The 19,547-nt window shown below is 40.9% G+C and overlaps 1 protein-coding gene across 9 annotated transcripts in view; it reads right to left on the bottom strand.

The window, feature by feature from the left end:
* Positions 1–19,547, bottom strand: part of lyst (lysosomal trafficking regulator) — a 62,142-nt gene that overhangs the window by 28,209 nt on the left and 14,386 nt on the right. For 7 of the 9 annotated variants that reach the window (XM_071481122.1, XM_071481119.1, XM_071481125.1 and 4 more), the window contains 6 exons: positions 14,499–14,697; positions 11,297–11,387; positions 8,338–10,447; positions 3,533–4,481; positions 3,236–3,421; positions 721–874 (listed from right to left, as the gene is read on the bottom strand). In XM_071481122.1, coding sequence (XP_071337223.1) covers positions 721–874; positions 3,236–3,421; positions 3,533–4,481; positions 8,338–10,447; positions 11,297–11,387; positions 14,499–14,697 — 3,689 coding nt within the window. The remainder of the gene's footprint in view (positions 1–720; positions 875–3,235; positions 3,422–3,532; positions 4,482–8,337; positions 10,448–11,296; positions 11,388–14,498; positions 14,698–19,547) is intronic. The other 2 variants (XM_071481124.1, XM_071481123.1) reach the window with 2 other exon arrangements.

The raw sequence follows: 19,547 nt of genomic DNA, 5'->3' as shown, positions 1-19,547 counted from the left end.
CGCAATAAAAACTAGCTTGTCATTGCTGAAATACACTCCACAGCCCGACAAAGAAGGATGTGGTTATTACACGACACTAATAGCCTTATCTGCAATTACACTGCACATTGGTGAAAAACTATGATGCTATTTGATATAAAATCTTCAAGTGAATGCAATAATGCAAAGTGTATTGAATTATCGGCAGGTTTGGAGTTTGAGACCAATACATGACCTCTGAATTCATCAAGATTAGTCTGTTGACATTTATCACCAAAAAAAAAAAACAAATGGTAGAGGAGATGGCCTACACGAAGTAAAAGTGATTTACAGTGTTCTTAAAATAACATCAGGGACGTAAAAAGGGTGAAAAATGAATCTACAGTGGATAGTTACAAGACTAAAGCAAAAAGTGCAGATAGTGTTAAACCTGTCTAAGCTACTGTTGGTGGTGTGTGTGCAGTAGGTTAAAGGGAGTAGTAAAGAGAGAGAGACAGAGACAGAGAGAGAGACACAGAGACACAGAGAGAGAGACACAGAGACACAGAGAGAGAGAGAGAGAGAGAGAGAGAGACACAGAGAGAGAGACACAGAGAGAGAGAGAGAGAGAGACACAGAGAGAGAGACACAGAGAGAGAGAGAGAGAGAGAGAGAGAGAGAGAGAGAGAGAGAGAGAGAGAGAGAGAGAGAGAGAGAGAGGTGTGGGTGTGCGTGTGCGTGTGTTAATAACTGTGGACTTACCTTCTTCCTGCTTGGCCATGTCCTCGGGATTGCTTTCACTGTCAGCGTCGTAGCCCTCCTCCTCTCCTGGGGGCTTGACGCCACAGCTCTGCACTTCGTCCACCTCCTCAGACAGATAGTCTGCTGGGGCCACCCCCTCCACCAACACCTGAAGCTTCGGACAGAAAGAGAGTGAGAGAGAAAGAGTGAGACAGACAGAGAGAGAGAGAGAGAGGAGGAGGAGGAGGAGGAGAGAAAAACTCAGTCCAATACAGCCCAAACCTAACCAAACCAAGATCATTGCCTGGCCAACTGTCAAGTGGTTAGTAAGATAAGAATCATTTTACAAACTTACCCAATCCTGTTCACACACACACACACACACACACACAAAAAAGAAACTCCTTGACTAAAAACCTAAAAATGTAATGCTAAAATATACTAAGCATGACAAGCAGCGGTCTCACCACTAATACAGCGAATAAATTGCCAACAAAATGTTTTCGAGTGATGTGGAAAAGAAAAAGAAAAGTACAAGATTTAGGTCATAAGACAAATATCAGCTGACTTGTGCAGCACTCACACAGCCCAATTCCTTGACGTGAACAGTCAGTCATCATATGTACACACACACACACGTACACATGCGTGCACACACATACATGCATGCACGCGCACACACACGCGCACACACACACACACACACACACACACACACACACACACACACACACACACACTCAAGTAAACAGTCAAACTCTAAACCCTTTACTGTTCAAAGAACAGCCTTGCTGTAATACACACACCTCTCTTCCTTTCAACGTAAAATTTGGCAGCTGTGATATTCAATTGCAGGTGAAGTAAACATTTTAAAGAATAGTCCTTTGGTGGACAAACTCGCTGGTGGAAGACTAATCTTGGAGCTTCATAGCACACACTTGCAATGGTTAAGTGAACATCACACTCTACTGGGCTCACTGGGAAAACTAAGCTCTTAGGAAATAGGTAAATCTATTATATAAAAAACTAAATCCTCCTATGTTGGAACAGGCTTAGTCAGACAGGCATTTTAAGACGTGTGGAAAACACATCTTAGGCTCTGAGATAGGAGGCACCCACAGCCAGGAGGCAAGTAATTTCAGTGAGGACAGCCAGATGAAAAATGATCATCTTTTTGCAATGTAATTTTTCTTCTGTATTCATCTGACTTCCTGGAACAAATAAAAGCAGTTACTTGTCTGGTCCCAACCTTACATGGTCTTGAAAATCTTTCATTAATGTAGCCTACAGCGATAGTGTCACTGTTGAGGAGGTGGAAGTTGCTGTGATGTGAGGAATTTTTTTCTCATCCACCTTGTCATTGTTGTGAGAAATTGTCAGCATGTGAGACTTTAACAACTTTTTATGTGTTTATACAGACTTTGAAAAAGTTACACTAACATGAAAATCTTAAAACACAATGTCACCCCAATGACCTTGCATCCACTTCATACTCTAACAAACGCTAGCATTATGTTCATCTGCTGTTTGGTTGCACATCAGGGAGATAACAGCTGCTTAGCAACGTAGCGTGAGTGGCCTTACACAGCAGCCCTGCGGCTTGATGATGCTTGGCTAGAAAATGGTTTTCCTTCATTGTATGCTTGCCTCCTGAATAAACATCACTGCTCTTTATATTTTGCTATGATGCTTGGCTACTTCTCAGCCAGAGAAGCAACAGGTAATACAATGTAGTGACTGAAAACGGTCTGCTTCATTAATGGGAAAAAAAGCAATAAAAAAACGACTGTACAGGGAGTATGCTTTTTTTGACCTTTTGTGCTCAGACTTACTAATTAACCCTTATGTTGGACAGTTATCCTGACCATAACTGTCTTCCTTGGCAGCAGCTTGCTGGGCACAGTGGAAGATAAGTTAATATCACTGAGCACACACAACAAGATGCAGTTTGTTTCTGGTCACATGCTTTTTAAAATATTGCACAATCTCCCTTGACCGTCTCTAGGTCTCACCCCTGCCTGACGGCCTCAGAGGCATTTGTCCATTTGCCAACTTGTTGAAATTAGAAATGGGAATTTACGTAAAAATAAAAAAGAGCAGGTGACTATTTTTTAGGTATTTTTGGGCATTTAATGCCACTAGTTGATAGGAGAGACATGAAATGGTGGGAAGGAGGTGGCAATGACACGCAACAAAACTCTTTGGTGGGTTGCCCTGGTGGGATGTTGCAGTTCATGGTCAGTACCTTAAATCCCCAGGCCAACAGGGATTTGCACATAAGTAAATATTTATAGTTTTAATTAGAAATTTGCTAATTTGCTTCTATGAGTCCAATACTGTGCTACTCAGCAGAACAGATAATGATTAGTACAGAAACATTTTGCCGAGAGCTTTATACTGTGATGAACACTGATGGCACCTAGCTGCAGAGGAATCAAGTGTCTTGATGCCTGACTGGCTATAACCTGAACTGGCCTCTTGATACATGAGGAGCTCAAATAACTTGATAATATAAAAAGGTGCATGTAACACTCACAGGTTCTCCAAAGGCAGGACTCACCCTGTCTGGCTTTTCCTCAGGGGGCTCAGGACAGGATGACACCTCAGCCAAGGCCACTCTCAGGAGAGAGTCAAAGAGAGGTACAGCAAGGTCAGAGTTCACCACCCCTGAGCGAGAGAGCTGGTCTCTCACCTCAAACAGGGTTTCTTCCACGGACTGGAGCTAGAGACAAGAGGAGACATAACAGTTTAACTGAGGCCAGGGTAGAAGTGTTTATTTCTGTGGTTGATATGGTCCAGGTTTAGCTGATCAGTGTGATATGAAGTGACATACCTGATAAGAAAGTTCAGGCTCTATCCTCTGCAGGGCTGAGTTAGCACTGTGTAGACAAATAGCCAGCAGAGCCTCAAGCAGACGAATACTTTGAAGTTGCCACTCTTCCTCCAGCTTCTTTGCAGGATCTTTGGTCTTCCCCTCAGGTGGACCCGCGCTGACGGCGCCAGCTGAATCATGAGTCGTCTCCTCCACTCCCACTGAAGTGGCTGGCACTGTGGACTCAGGGCTGCCTTTGCCCTTAGCATCCCTCTTCTTCTTTGCTTTCCCATCCTTGGTTTTACAGGAAAGTTTCTGAATTACCATGACCATGAGGCGCAAGCAGACATCCAGTCCTCCTAGCCTGAAGAATTGCCTCTGAAACAAGGGGCTGGCCAGGTAGATCCACCGACACACTGACCAGACATCTGCAGCACGTCGTACCTGCTCTTTTGAGGGCAAAGCCACGCTATCTGGGGAAAGGTAAGGCAGCCGGCCACCAAGTGGTTCACTAGCTGTACTGTCATAACCTGATGTGTCCTCAGAGTCATTGGCTGAGTCCCGGTCAGAATCAGCCTCTTTGCTGACACAGAGGAAGGCCACACACAGGAAGAGGTTGATAACATGAAGATGGTTCTCTGCTCGGCTGCGCCCTGGTCCGCGGCCCTGTGCGCTCCGGCTCTTGTGACGTGGATATGCCTCCTTTAGGCCTTCATAGAACTTGCTGAGGCTCTGTGGGCCTTCTCCAGCCCCTCGGGACCCCAGTTCCTCAGCCAGACCCAAGACAGCCTCTCTTTCTTCAGCATCAGCACTCTCCAGCTCCTGAAGCACCCCGTAAACCTGCTGATGTCCAGCGCCAATGATCAGAGTCTCAAACACCTTCAAAGCCAAAGAGCGGGTCTGGTCCAGGTAGACGAGCTCTGTCACCTGATTGAGCCCATTACAACTGACGAAAAGGTCTCTTATCACCCTGCAACATAATAAAAAAAATATTAGAAATCAAACAAATTAAAACAGAACCTGAAACACCACAAACATTCAGTATAAATATGGGTAATTCACAAGACTCATAATTCATTTTTCACATTTTCATGCACTATGCCATTCATTTACATTTGTTTAGATTACAAAAATTTGCCCCAGGATGAATCCAACATATAGCATGTGCCTCTTACTAGCCAAGAAAAGTATAGACAAAAGAGGTACATTTGAACTCCACACATTTAAACTCTCCCAGCAATTAAAAACCTAACAAAGTCAACACCTAGTCAATCAGAGAAAAAGCCACTGCAAACATAAATCCCCTTTACGTTGCGTCCACCATTTAATTCACTTACTCCCATCGGGCAGCAGATATAGTTTCCTCCAGAGTACAACACCACCATAAAAAAGTCAACTTCTATGAGCCTGATAAATTAACCTACTTTATATATTGTATTTGCTTCGTGACTGTTGCTGTACGTTTGTTTTACAGAGCCACAGCAAAGACAGTGTTGTCAGAATGGGAATCATTCGTGTCGTTAGCAAAACAAAGTTGAAACTTTACCCTTTTAAATTTGTTTACTGCTGACACACCATTGAGGCAGTGGTGAATAATAAATTGTGTCACCTCTGAGTGAAGGTTAAATCAACATTTGGTGAAAAAAACAACACTCTCGAGAGATGTGCTGCCATTACACACACAACTAAAATAAAAACACATTCATCTCAACACGACACTGTCTATCCAGTATGATAAGGACTTGAAACAGATGTTCGTTTGAAGCTTTGAGCTCAGTGCATGAAATAAATAAATTTAAAAGATTACGAACCTGCTGATTTTTTCTCTTTTCTCAAATTCAAACACTTTCTCCAGCCTTCCCTTTAAATTAACGCACAGTTGATTGATTTTTGCTTTTTCAGAACATTTCCTCTTTTCATTAGTGGTGTGCAACTCCATCAGGATGACAATTCATTAGCCTGCATATTTAATGCTCTCATCTGAAAAATATGGAGTTCTGTTATGCAGAAAGCTGTAGGAGCAGAGTTCAAGATGATGAAGAGATGGGGCAAGTTGTTCAGAAGATGTACAGTTACAGAAGACTGCTTGTCTTTTAGATTATCTTGCAACAACAATTTTTCCAGTTGGCATGCTTTTAAATCAATGTGTACACTGTCGAAAAATTCTGTAGCATTAGTTGACCCATTTGGGCGAAGGTTCAAAAGTTAACCTTATTAATTCAATACACTTATTAAGATTGTGAGACCACTAAACACTTAACAATTTAACAGCCAAACAATGATTGTTTGCTTGCTAATTGTCTCCACCCAAACTACAACTAGAATTACCGCCTTGTGCTTGTATACCTTCACCACTCAGACTAGTTTCATTTTAAACCTGTTTATCTGTTTATCCAGAGTCATATAAAATATTAACCTTTGTGTGAAATGTTGTCGTAATTGCTAAAATGTATTTTATGAGGTCACACTGACCTTGGCCTTTAACCACCACCTTTGAGTCCAAGTGAACTTGGTTTGTGCCAAATTTAAAGAAGTTCCACTGAGGTGCCACTGAAATATCATGTCCACAAGAATGGGACAGACAACCCTAAAACAACACGCCTTTGGCTCTGGGTGTCGCCAGTGCAGAGGCATAAAAATTGACTCGGCAGCCTCAGCAAAACTTAAAATGGCCATCAAATTTTTCAACCTATGTAAATGTGGGTCAAAATTCCTGGTCCTCTCAACAATTTCATCTGACAAGCAGATGTTCCTTCAGACCAGTACAGAGTGTGCATGTGGCCAGGGTAATATCGAATATGATAATTAGAATTTTACTACGCCAGGAGACGATTTGGGTAATAAAAAAAAAAAAAAAGAAACCCACTTTCATTAAGTTAGATTTGTCTTGGAGAAACTTTGAAGCTGATGAAAGCTGACTTTTATTTTGACAGTTTGGGAGAAGCCTGAGATGGAAGAGTGGGAAAAGAGTAAGAAATATTTCACTTTGGATATTCTGTGGAACTAAAATATCCATCCATTCTTAAATGACAAATATAATTAGAAGCTTTGAACATGAATGTGCACAACATCAAATACAACTTAAATTTTTCCTCATTCACATCTTTGCAAAATAATCTTTTCAATACATTGCATTTTTCACCCAATTTTGCCCCTCTATTTTGAAAAAAATCTAAAATATGTAAATGGTCCAGCAGATGGTGCTGTATAGTTGAACCTTATGAGAAGTGATCATATGAGGGATGCGTGGTTTTGTCATGAGTCCAAGTAAGTACTAAACTTGATTATTCTGACCTTGTCATCCAGTGACTATTGCAGTTTAGTTGCCATTGTCCCAGGCTGTACTGAAAAATGTTTATCTATTTTTTTTTTTTTTTTTTTTTTAAACCAGTAGTACATTATATACATTTAAGCTACCACTGTTTATTTTTGTTATTTACCTTGTATGTTGCAAGCTGAATTTTAAATAAAAGTATTAGACAATTAAAAGCTGCATTAAGTGGAATTCTTAGAGCTGTTTTGAACAAAGTATAAAGAGACATTACGCTTCTATAGCTGCTTGATAAAATTTTAAATTTAACAGCTAAATTTAACAGCTGATGCTGCTCTGTGCCCTGACATAGTGGTAGACATTTTAGTTTATGTGCTTTGAGTATAAATAAAAACCTGTTTCTGCTGCCAAAGTACTGGCTCTTGCCTTGCTAACACTTTTATTGGTATGCTGCAACAGAATGTATAATTTGTTTATCATTAATAAATGAATCATGAACAAACATGGTATTCAAATGTCAATCCCTGATATAACCAATTTGTCATCATCTCCAAAAATTAGATTTAATTGACTATAAGCCTGGTATTATATAAACATTAGTACCTAAAATTGTTTCCAAAAGAGTCTTCTGAGAAGGCTGAGATGAAAAACATCCTGACTGTAAAGACTGAGTGCCAATCAAACCTGCAGAGAGCAGAATAGCATACTCCGAATTTTAATAAGGAAACCTATCAGCCCACTGCTGACAGAACGCCTCAAAGCATCCATCCCTCTATTTTCTATACCCACAGATTCTGTTTAGTGTCGCTAGGGGATACAATCTATCCCAGCATGCACTGGGCTGGAGCACGGATACAGGCCACCAGACTATCACATTTACACACATTAACATATGGGCATGTCTATGGATTGTCTCAAAGCAGAAAAGTCTATATTCAGCTGATCATACCTAAACCTAATGTAAAACCTAATTAATACAGTATTATACCAATTCAACCATGTAAGCTTTTTGTTAAATGTATCCAGACACCACAAGCACCTGCTTTTGCTAGGCTACTGTACTCAGAACAGTGTTATATAAACAGTCAATATTCCTCTGTCACTCACTCAGTCCACAAAGCAGTGATAAATTATTGATTAGCATCAATTAGCAATGACCTGGAGAGAAAGATCTAATGACAAACATCATCCAAGTGGATTAGGTTTCTCACTTTGCGCTGGGTGATTATATTTGCTTTATGTGAAAGAAAAAGGAGTAGAATCCATTTCCTGAGTGACAAATCTGCTACAACATCTTCAAAAACAAACATCTGGATTGAGAGATTAGTCTAAACACAGAATACTGAGGTTTCTGCATATTTACTTAACAAAAGAACTTTGATAATTTTTGGGCAAATTGCAACTACACATCTTTCTGCCTAAAAATGTAAAATTTTAAAATTCAGCTCCATACTACAGAGAAAACCCAGTGTAACAACCACTGAAATAGGACAGATGATCAAAGAAAATTAGCACTGAATAAAAACATATCTTAAACTGATGTAAAACAGCTCACCTTGATTTGAGGAGGGCAGGTAATGTTTGCAGGTATATAAGTAGTATCTCCACAGGCAGGCACTGTGTGTGATAGCTGCAGACCTGAGCACAGACAGTGGAAACCCCCAGCTGCTGGGCATGGTGGGCCAGCTCAACCCCTCTCTGCAGCACAGGGTTGAAGATGTGCGTGTAGAGCTGCCACTGCACTATAGCATTGCCCCGCAGGGTCAGGTGGCACACATGGCCAGCTATCTGCTGGCTCAGCTGCCAGTCTTCACCAAACACTAGCTCTTGGTAGGCCTCCAGAGCATTCCACTTCCACAACATGTCCTCTGCTCCCCCTCCACTTGGCAGAATACCCTGGGAGCGGTAGCACAGACTGGTAGAAATGGCTGAAGGCTCCCCTTGCTGAAGTGTTTCCTCCAGGCCTGGCAGCTGACTGCTGTCCAGAGTGCAGATGTTGCAGGAGGCCAGTTTTGCTTTCTCTGAGGGCTGACCCCCACCGAGCTGGTCTAGGATCAGTCTACCCAGGACACTGAGAACATGAGACTGGTAACTACGCAGACCGGGAGCTTGGAAGGCATGCAACAGGGGTCCTACAACAGAGCGGGGGTCCATACAACAGCAGATTCCAACAGCCTGAACCCCAGCAAGTACCTGCAGAACAGCTGGTCCACTGGGAGAAAGGCGCTGCAAGAGCCGCAGACATTGGTGAGCACAGGCAGCCAGGCAGCAGCAGCGCTCAGGGTAACGCACTGCATCAACCTCCATCCCTTCCTTGCCATCTCCGTCCTCTTCAAAGGGGTTGCGTCTAGCTGCCTGCTTGAAAGCAGAGACGGGCAAACCTGACAGGTCTCTGTGGTGATGCAGGAAGTGTGAATATTCACAGCGACGATGACGGCGTCGGGCACACACGGACTGATGCAGCTGCTCTGACTTTGCTTTCTTAACAGCACTGATGATCTTGAAGACCCCTGCAATGAGACCTCGTAGCCTCTCTGAAGCCTCACCTCCTACTTCAGAATCCCTCGCCCTGCCAAGCCCCTCCAGCCGCAGCACTGTGGCCTCAAACAGCTCCAGGCCACGGTGCTGGACAAATTCATGGATGAGCTCCAGCGCCTGGCTGAAGAAAAAGGGGTTGGGTGTGGAAGCCTGCAGGCAACCCAGCAGCACTTGCAGTACTCCCTCTAGAAGCTCTGGCAGCAGTAGCGCCCTGTGGCGATAGCGGGAGAATGAAAAGTCATCCTGGACTTCCTGCAGGGTTTTCTTGGGCCGGGGAGCAAAAGGATTAGTCTGTCTGTCCAAGCAGCTCCGGATTTTAAGGGTGGCTCGCAGCAGGTCCGTCAGGCTGCGTCTAAGGCTGTCTGGAAGGGTTTCACTCTGACTCACATCAACTGACATCAGGTGCAAGATGGTGCGTAGTAGCATCCTCTGGACCAAGGCGATGGGCTCTTCAGTCCAGCCTCCAGCAAGCTCCTCTGCCCCTGTTCCACCACCAACCCCTCCCCCTGGACCACAGCAGTCTCCAAATTCAGTTAGGATCTCAGTGAGAGTTGGTACAACACTGACCGCCAGGCCAGGGTTGTGGTTGATGCTCATGTCAAACTTGCACACCTTCTCCAGTAGGGAAAGCAACACATGGCAGAGATCAAAGGGTGAGTTTTCCATGCGGTTGAATATTGATATTGCAGCTGGGTCTGTCAGGGTTTCAGTGTCTGCTGTCTGGGACCCAGGGGCTCTGGGATGTGGGTATGGTGCACTCATGATTTCTGTAGTGGTGGTGCCGAGGGTGGACGTTACCTGTGAGGCCTCTGAACGATGATGCTGACAGCTTACCCTGATGGTTGAACCATGTGATCTTCGAGTCCTTGCGCTGCCTGGGCCTGGGACAGCTTTGTCTTCAGAATTCGCTTCTGAATCTGAGGTAGAAACCTGGGTCTTGCGAGCATCCTTCACAGAGTATCTCTGCGCTGTTCTGCGTGACCTCCGTGACTTCCAGGTGCCACTGCCAACACGGGACCTCTTCCCAGAGTTCTGTTCATCTGTCGCAGCTTTCTGTCCTGCTTTCAGAGGGACAGCCTTCACCTCCCGGCTAAGGAATACCTCCAGTAGCGACGGCAGGGTGAAATCTGTTCATACACAGAAACATACGTCAGTCCTATTCTGGATGGACATATAGACATACAGTACCAAGTCCATGCCTGTTAATGTCACATTTTATGATTTGAGACTTAATGTTCCACTTTTTTAAACACTAGGCTGAAAAACGCTGGATTTTTTAATTTCAAAAATACAAGAGAATAAGCACAGGAACATAAAAGTCAGCTACATGTCAGAAGCCACGGCCTCTTTGTTAAACATCTTCAGTGAGTATGAATTAATTAGAGTAAAAATGTCTAGGGTCCATGTCAGAGGGGATCAGCAGTCCTGTACTAAATACCAGTGTCATCCTGAGGTCACTCTGCAATCACACGTCTCCTCCTCTTATGTTACTGCCTATACACTGGTTATGGTTAAAACTGATTCATTCATCTCAAAATGAGTACAATGCACAGTTTGCAGTGTTAAGCAAATCAAATCTATAAATAAAGATAAGTCATTTAATGAGCAAACAGACACTGTTTACAGTCAAAAGCGATGTGCACACATTCCACTGCCTTCACATAAACCTAGTGCTGAAAGACTGCCAGTAACCGTCAGTAATAATGACAGAAATACAAGCTACAGACATTTCTGATCCATGAAACTCAGTCTGGGTTTCATCTGTACAAAGATATTACTGTTTGCACATCACTGAGAACTGTAATGCATGGCTACTTTTATACGCATTAAATGAAGTATATAAATTGAAGTCATTAGTCACAGATAAGGAATAAGAAGTAGTCACATGCCATTACAGCAGGGCAGTGTGAGGTATATGCTGTTAACATCAACCTTTACATGAACAAGTAGCAGAGTAAGTATTTGTTGGTACAGACCTGGGGCTTTTTCCTCTTGAACAGGAATCTTCCAGACCAGTGGCAGTAGAGACAGCAGCAAAGTGAGCAGCTCCTCTCGACAGGTCAGCTCCTGTGAGGACAAAAAAACCCACAGAGAGGTTACCTGGAAATCCTCCCTGCCCCTCTCCCGTTGGTCACACTCTGATGTCACATCAAGACACGCTCACCGAGACACACTCTTGTCCATAATTAAAACAAATGACCCTTTGGGGTTTCACTACTTTCTACAAACAGAAATCACACACAATGACTAAATTTTATCATTTTCTAAAAAATCTTTTCAGCCCAGGAGCTAGTGAGTTATATATTTGAGTGCATTTATTAGTTAGTCTTCTGAGCAAGTTGGTCAGAGCAATGTAGCACCTACATGACAACGTTACTTCCAAGACCGAGGGGATCTCATGTCTAACCAGGGCATTCCTCACAGCTGAGAGAGAACCAACTCCTTCATGTGTTAATTAAAAACAATCAACCTACTCCTTCATGTGAGAATTAAAAAATGATCAGCTTGCTGGCTTTGCAATTCCATCAAAACACACAGTATTGCTTTTTTCACTGTATAACATGGTGTGTATTACAGTGTGCATATCATGGATTAAATCCTTATATTTTGTTTAATCACTTTCACTCAATGATCTTCATGATGATGTCCAAATTAGTACAACCAGCTATACTTGTTTTTCTAATTATTCTAATATAAACAATGCTACTAAATAAACTTTTTCTGTTTATGTATAGCCAATGGCTGCCAGAAATGATGACATTGATGTATGAGTTACTAATTAAGAAACTCACAAATTGAGAAGTCTTTTCGCTAGATACTTTCTGATTATTCACATGAAAACTTTTTTAAACTCTTTTAAATCATAGTTTTTGGATACTCTGACTCTATGACTGTAACTTATACAGCTTTTTAGCAAGGTTGCCATTTAAATTATTCAGCTAAGTTTCAAAAGAAATCCTTGTTGTTACATATACATAAAGAACATTGTAGTGCGATAGAGCAGACAGGCACAAGGTGGGATAACACCACAATGGAACAAAACCGTTTCAAAATAACTTTTCTACTAAATTCAATCGTTAGATTTATGATTTGAAATCATGTTTTAAAAGGCACATGTTTGAATATACCACAGTTACACAAATGGTGATAAAGTGTCTAACCCTGACTGTCACTACAGTATTGGCTCCATCCAGGCCACAGCTGACGCACACAGCCGACACACACAGCTGGAGCTTATGCTAACACACACAGACGCACATGAATGCATTAAATTTCTGTATTAAAAGCTCCCATTAAAAAGAGAAAATATACCAAGTGTGTGTGACATTAGCAGTATAAGGCCATGAGGACACTGACACACTGGGTCACATTCATAATAACATAATATTTCATCCCATAATGCATTTGTTACACCAAGTCAGAGCATTATGACTACTACATCCTTAAAGGACACTGTTGGGCATGAAAATGACTGAGCTCAGGTCACATCTAGGGTTTTTTTAAAAACAGATACTTAAGTCCTCTCAACAACCTTAACACACTGTAGCACTTTGAATTTTGTGGGTACTTAGCTTGTTAATTCACTGATGTTGCACTTTCTCTAAAGCTCATTTCACATAATTAGCATCAAAACACCAAACACCTCATACAATCATTACATAGTTTTATGTAGCTTGACTCCTAACTCAGCCACAGCAACGTATCTGAAGCAGGAAAACAATGAAGACAGACAGCAAACCCTAATGCTCAGAGGTCATATTGTTTCCAACTTTGTGCTGGATTCACTCTGACCTTTTTATGTGCAGCACTCAACTTGTCATGTGAAAGCATGATCAATCACTCTGAATGAGAGCATCTCTGAACTTGGAACTTGACCCAAAACACGCACAGATTAGATCAACACATAAACACACTGGGTTTGCTGCAGCCTGGGCTCTGCCTATGAAGTCTGCAGACCTGTCCATCAGTGTTTAGGCAAAGGAAACACAGGGCTCAGTCAGAGCCCAGGAGAGTGTTTGCAAGTGGATACCTTTGCCCTTTATGGTACAATATTGTTCACACCTTATCATTTTGAAAGAGATTAGCCGTGACATATTCTGTGTATTGGATGATGAATATACATTAAAACAATAAAAAAAAAAGAATGGATTAACTTATCAGCACCAAAGCTTGGGTGCAGCAGCAGCAGCTGCTGAACTTTCAGCAATCAGTCAAACAATCAAACAACATGTGGGCACTGCAGAGTTCATTTCCTCCCAGATTTAACCACCCTGCAAATTGTAGTAACACCAGCCACAGATGTAGAGAGGGAGCATAAGTGGCCACGAAACAAATACATAGACGACATTGGCCATGTGGTGGCACGATAACTTGATCAAAATGCTTAAGAGCATCAGTAAATGAAAATTGGTATTCAGTTTTTCACGTCTGAGTTCAGGTGGAAATGTAAGCATCTGTGAATAAAGTTAATAACAATTATTAAACTCCAGTGGAAATTTAAAACTTTAAATGTATACTATGTTCTACTGAATGCCATCTTGTTTGAAATTATACTGCATCTTTTCATTGCATAACCTATTTTTACTATCAAGTTTTATTGCCCTGTGGTCATTAAATACCCATTTAATCTTACTAGCTCATGTCTATCTGATGTTTGAATAATCTTTCTTGCTTTTAGATGTGTTCATTAAACTGTATCTGTGCAAACTCTGTAATTTCCATTTAATAAGCAGAGATTAGTTGTAGCAGAGGTCACATAGGCTTATGTGCAGCAATTTGAATTTGTCAGGCTGATACTGAACAGCTGCATGAAAATGTTTAATTTTAACATTTAATACAGTAAAGGCAGCAGCCTACAACTCATTGTGAATATTATTAATTTCAACTACTGTATTAACACTTATAATTTCAAATCTGCAGGATTTTGGTTGACACATTGGGTTACCACTTTCTTGTGTAATCAGGATCTTTTTGCAACCAAACATCAGTTGAAATCACAACAGCTGTAGTTGCTGTCTCTGTAGTTTATGTTACGCTTATTTGTGAGATTATTTCTTGCTGAAATATTGTAGAATGAAAAGCCCACGTACTTTAACCTCCACTGCTGGCACCACGGTTTAAATGCACATATTGGGTGATTTAGCATCAGCAGACAGGATGGATGAGGCTTTATCTTACCTGGTCAATGATTGAGTCCAGGGTGCTGAGCAACAGGAAGCCCCGCCCCCTGACCAGGTACTCCCCCAGTGCCACCATGTGACTCTCCTCCTCATCTTCCTCCCGCGCTTCTGCTCTCTGGGCCACCGCACTGCATAGTTGATGTACATCAGTCAGGAACTCCCTCGCCAGTGTGTTGCTGGCCCCACTCATGTCTGAGCTACAAAAAAAGACATAAAACATCATGGGCCTGTAACAGAATCACATTTTCAAATGAAAATGAAAAGTTGTAGAATTATTTTCATAGATTTTAATGTCCTTTTAAAAATATGCTATATTATATAACAATGCTCAAATACATGAAAACATATTAAGAATTTGGAAGTAGCAGATACAGATACACCACATCTCTTGCTTTGTCTGTTCAGATATGGTGCTCACTTGGTTTTTAGAAACAACGATACCTTTTGCCAAAGCATGCTGGGATGACAGTGCAGCTGTCTAGTATGAATTATTGCCATGAAAGCAAAGAAAATAATTTCAAGAAAAAGTTTACAAAAATTAAGTTTATGAACAAATATGCTTATGTTTGTCTGGGATTTTATCCATAATAGATGACAGTGTGAGAAAACAGTGCTTTAATCATTGTGTTAGGCTCAGGTCAGTGGAAATGCCTGCATACTGACCACAAGCGCAGTGAGAGAAAAAAACAAGACAGCTCCTTCAAAAAAGCCTTAGCTAACAACATTGTGAAATCTAGACAATTAGGTTGTTCCAGCTACGTCCATCTCAATAAGTAAAACCAACTATTGGTCTAATCATGCATGTTAGTCAAGCCTTAAAATCTAGACTCATGTAGCTTGAAGGTAAGTAAGAAAACTGATTTATACTATAATTTGCATTCATAGAGTGCCTCCATGCTAGCACGCTTGTGTCTGCCACATCCACATGTTCCTCTAAAAGTCACTGAGGATAAGCTGTAGCTCTCAAGACACACACCTCACACGTCTCTCCCGTAATCATTCAAAACACACACACCATTTGCAGGACAATCCCAATTACACAGCTCAACGTGAATTTGTAAATATTCATGCCCTCAGGACGGAGCCACGACTAATTCAACCAGACTGTAACCAATAACATGGTGTTCACTTTTACACATTTACATTTCTGCGATTTAGTTGCTGCTCTATCCAAACCAACACTGAATATAGTGGTAATGTCAGATGACAAAAAGTACTGAGATTATAAATTCTACATCAAGAATCTAATTTCAAAAGGACAAAAATTAATTTCTAACACTCGCCTCTAACATATAATCATTATCATCTCACCAAACGTTACTGGGCCAAACAGATTTCTTCCAGTCATCTTGTGCTTGCTCCAAGCCTGACTGCCGCTCCGCTGGCTGTATCTGCATACCTCCTCACACGACTGCTGACTGAATTTTCTGTTCGGCAGCACAAATTCCATTAAATTGGAATTTCAAATGGAAGCTTTCCAGATTTGCAGCAGATCAGCGTATCACATGAAAGCATGTGATGTCACATGGCGAGGGGACTGGACTTGGGAATACTGGCAAGCCCCCTGGGCCATGCACAAAACCTCTGCAATCAACCATCATTTCCAGTCACTGTCTTTGCATTCTCCACTACAACAACCATTTTGGAATTTTTTTTAATGAACTGGATTGGCCATGAATTCCAAACACAGAATGATTTATATGAACTCTATTCTTTTATGACTCCTAATTCTGTTCTTGTCCCTCATCAACATTGCGATGATTCCAAAAACACTAATTCTGTCAACTCAAATTCCATAAAGATGTTTTTCTTTTATTCATTGCAGTTCTATTCTTAGTTCTAACTGAGACCACAAGGTTTCCAAAAAATAATTGGCTAAGCATGTTATTCTAAACGGTATTTTTCACTACAGTAAGAACTGAATTCTACTTTTGTGAAGGAGTCACTGAGGAGTTTCTACCACGAAGATACATAGGAAGAGATTTTTAGTCCTACACAGGAAGTGAACCAGCAGTAGGATACACACCTAAAATGGCCTTGCTTGAATGTGAAATGCCCCTCGAAAGTAAGAGTGATGAATGGATGTAATAACAGCATTTTTCAATCATAAATCGAAACAATTTGCATCACACTGGGAAAAACTGATTAACTATGTTATTATAATCAATAATTATGTTGTAGAAGGTGTATCTTGCACATTATGTTGTAAAGAAAAAAATCACTTCCTACCTGTACATAGTTATTTTCTTTTCTAGTTACACAAACATTTGGTCAAAAGAATAACAGGGAAGGAGAGGGTGATGGTCTGAGGTTGATGGATGATGGAAACATCTTAAAAAAAACAAACTCAGCACTTGTAGAGTCGACTTGGCCCTCAAAGCCCTCAAATATGTTTAAAGCCGCACATAAATCTCAGCCCTTCAACATATCTGAGAACACACCAAAGGCCCCTGACGCACCTGCTCCACAACACTTCTGAATACACCACTGAATATAACTCAAGATCTGAAAAATGAAGGATTCCAAGGAAATTATTTATTATGGTTTTTGTTTTACATGTGTTAAGAATTTAGTCTAATGTAATAGACAACAATGGTAAGCAATTCATAACATTGACCACCCATTTGATTATTTTACTGATTTGCCTACATTTACTACATGTTGACATTGTAAAGATATATTTTCACATATATACGGATATTAAAAGTTACACTGAATGGTCTTCTGAAACAACTAGTATTTAGTGACACTTTGTAACCTCAGTTAAAATTCAAACTCACCATGATAATTCATCTTTAGTCAGGGTGAAACATATCTGTCTGCTGAATGGAGTCAATTTAGGTCACAGGTCACTGTCTAACAGTTCAGATACATATCTAAGAGGCTATGACATGCAATCAGGAAGTCTGTCTACATCCCCATAAAACTAGCACAAGAGCACTATCATCTTTTCTCACGATCACTTTTTCTCTATCTCATATATGAAGTATTTTGGTGTATTGTAAGCACATGCATACAATATAAAGACCTGCCTCAAATAAAGACCTGCTATGTTCTGGAGTTGAGGTAAATAAAGTCGACACTATTGTGGATCCCAGATGGAGGCTGTGCTCTGTGGGAGAGACAAAATAAGAAAGATTTCTGTCGATCATTTTACAGTAAATATTTGACCATAGGCGGACCACCCGTGTACTAGGTTTTGACTTTGTCTTGTTTTTTAAAACAAAGGAGGAAAATAAATAATAAAAAATAAAAATAAATACCCATGTACATGTGGACGCCTTACTAAACAAAGATAATCATTTCAATGATATCATTCTCTTGCAATAAGGCATCTCTCTCCAGCAGAACTCAAATTTTGTGTTTCCCCTCTGGCTAATTATTGTGATGTTCCTCACTGCAACTGAGTTATCTACTCAGCAGAGGCTTTACTCAGTTTAGTCCCTTTTGGTGAGGGACAAAAAAAGCTTTTATTAGAGAGTAAAGGATGCTTTCAAAAATTGTCTGGACGAGCATGGTTCCTGCTCATATAAGAGTTCAATCTGCAGTGTCTTTCAGTGGGGTTCCTGTGTGTCCAAGAGCTAGAATGGTGCTGAGGCAAACATGGTTTATCCACATGATTAACTGCATCAATGTACTATGTTTGTTTCTACTGCAAACGATGCAGGATTAAGGCTGTGCACACACCAGATGTGTATTTGGAGTGATTTTATTCACTGTGGATTGCTTACTCCTTTAGTTTGCTTCTTTCCATCAATTTAAATCTGTCACTCAGAACTCCAATGAGTTGTGTTGGACATTTGTAAATGGCAACACAAGGGCTGAAATGTGTTCATGTTGCTCCAACATTATCATCACTCACAGCTTCTTCATCTTAAAACGGTAACCCTACATTAACTCACTTACAAACTGGCAATTTAAAACAAAATATCATAAATATGTTTGCAAACCTACAATGTAAAAATAACTAGCATTATTGTATACCTCTGCCACTCAACTAGTTTTAAAAACATCCCTGTTTATCCAGAATCATATAAAATAATAACCATTTGTGTGAAATTTTTTTGCCGTGTGAATTCTTGAGTTATGGCTAAAAATGTGTTATGTGCGGTCACAGTGACCTTGACCAATGACCTTTGACCACCAAAATCTATTCCGTTCATCCTTAAGTACAGGTGAACGTTTGCACCAAATTTGAAGAAATTCCCTCAAGGCGTTACTGAGATATTGCGTTCACAAGAATGAGATGGATGGATGGACAGTCAGACAGATGGACATACAGACAGATAGACAACCTGCAAACCAATCAGAATATGTATACAAATCAAATAACCAATCAGAATATAGCTACAAATCATCCAACCAGAACAGGGCTGCAAACCAATCAATTAGAATACAGCTACATATTTGTGCCAAATTTTTAAGGGATTCCCCTGAGGAGTTCCCGAGATATTGTGTTCACAAGGCCAAAACTACGTGACCAAAGTCTAATCAGTTCATCCTTGAGTCCAAGCTAATGTTTGTGCCAAATCTGAAGAAACAGAGATATCGCTTTCACAAGAATGGGATGGACAAACAACCTGAAAAACATAATGCCTCCGTGCCAGCAACAGCCAGGGCTGGAGGAATTATGTTTTCATGCGTAGTTGATCTATAGGAGAGTTTATGACAGTAAAATAACAAGATTTTGTTAAAAGCCCATTGCAGTCCAATTTCTACAACATCTGTTAGCTAAGGGCTTAATTTTTGTAGATAAAAGCAAACATTTTAACCAAAACCTCATTGAAACTAATCATTTTTCAGCTGAGGGAACAAATGGCTCATGAATGCTAATGCTCTCGCTTGATTCTAGGTAGTGCGTGCGTGTGACTTATTTACACGGAACAGAGCAAAAACAAGAGGTACTTGAGGTGCCTAATGTCCCACGATTTTCCTCATCAGTATGTAAATCTATGCAGCTAGGTACACCAAAAGCTCATGCATCATGACTACATAATGTCTGCAACCTCCACTATAGTGGTGGGACATAAAAATGATGAACATAAAT

This window comes from Trachinotus anak, unplaced genomic scaffold, assembly GCF_046630095.1.
Source record: "Trachinotus anak isolate AG129_WGS33_773 ecotype Australia unplaced genomic scaffold, CSIRO_AGI_Tana_v1 ptg000007l, whole genome shotgun sequence".
Taxonomy (NCBI): Eukaryota; Metazoa; Chordata; class Actinopteri; order Carangiformes; family Carangidae; genus Trachinotus; species Trachinotus anak.
Note: the sequence above shows the minus strand (reverse complement) of the source record. Positions and strands in the feature narration are given on the sequence as shown.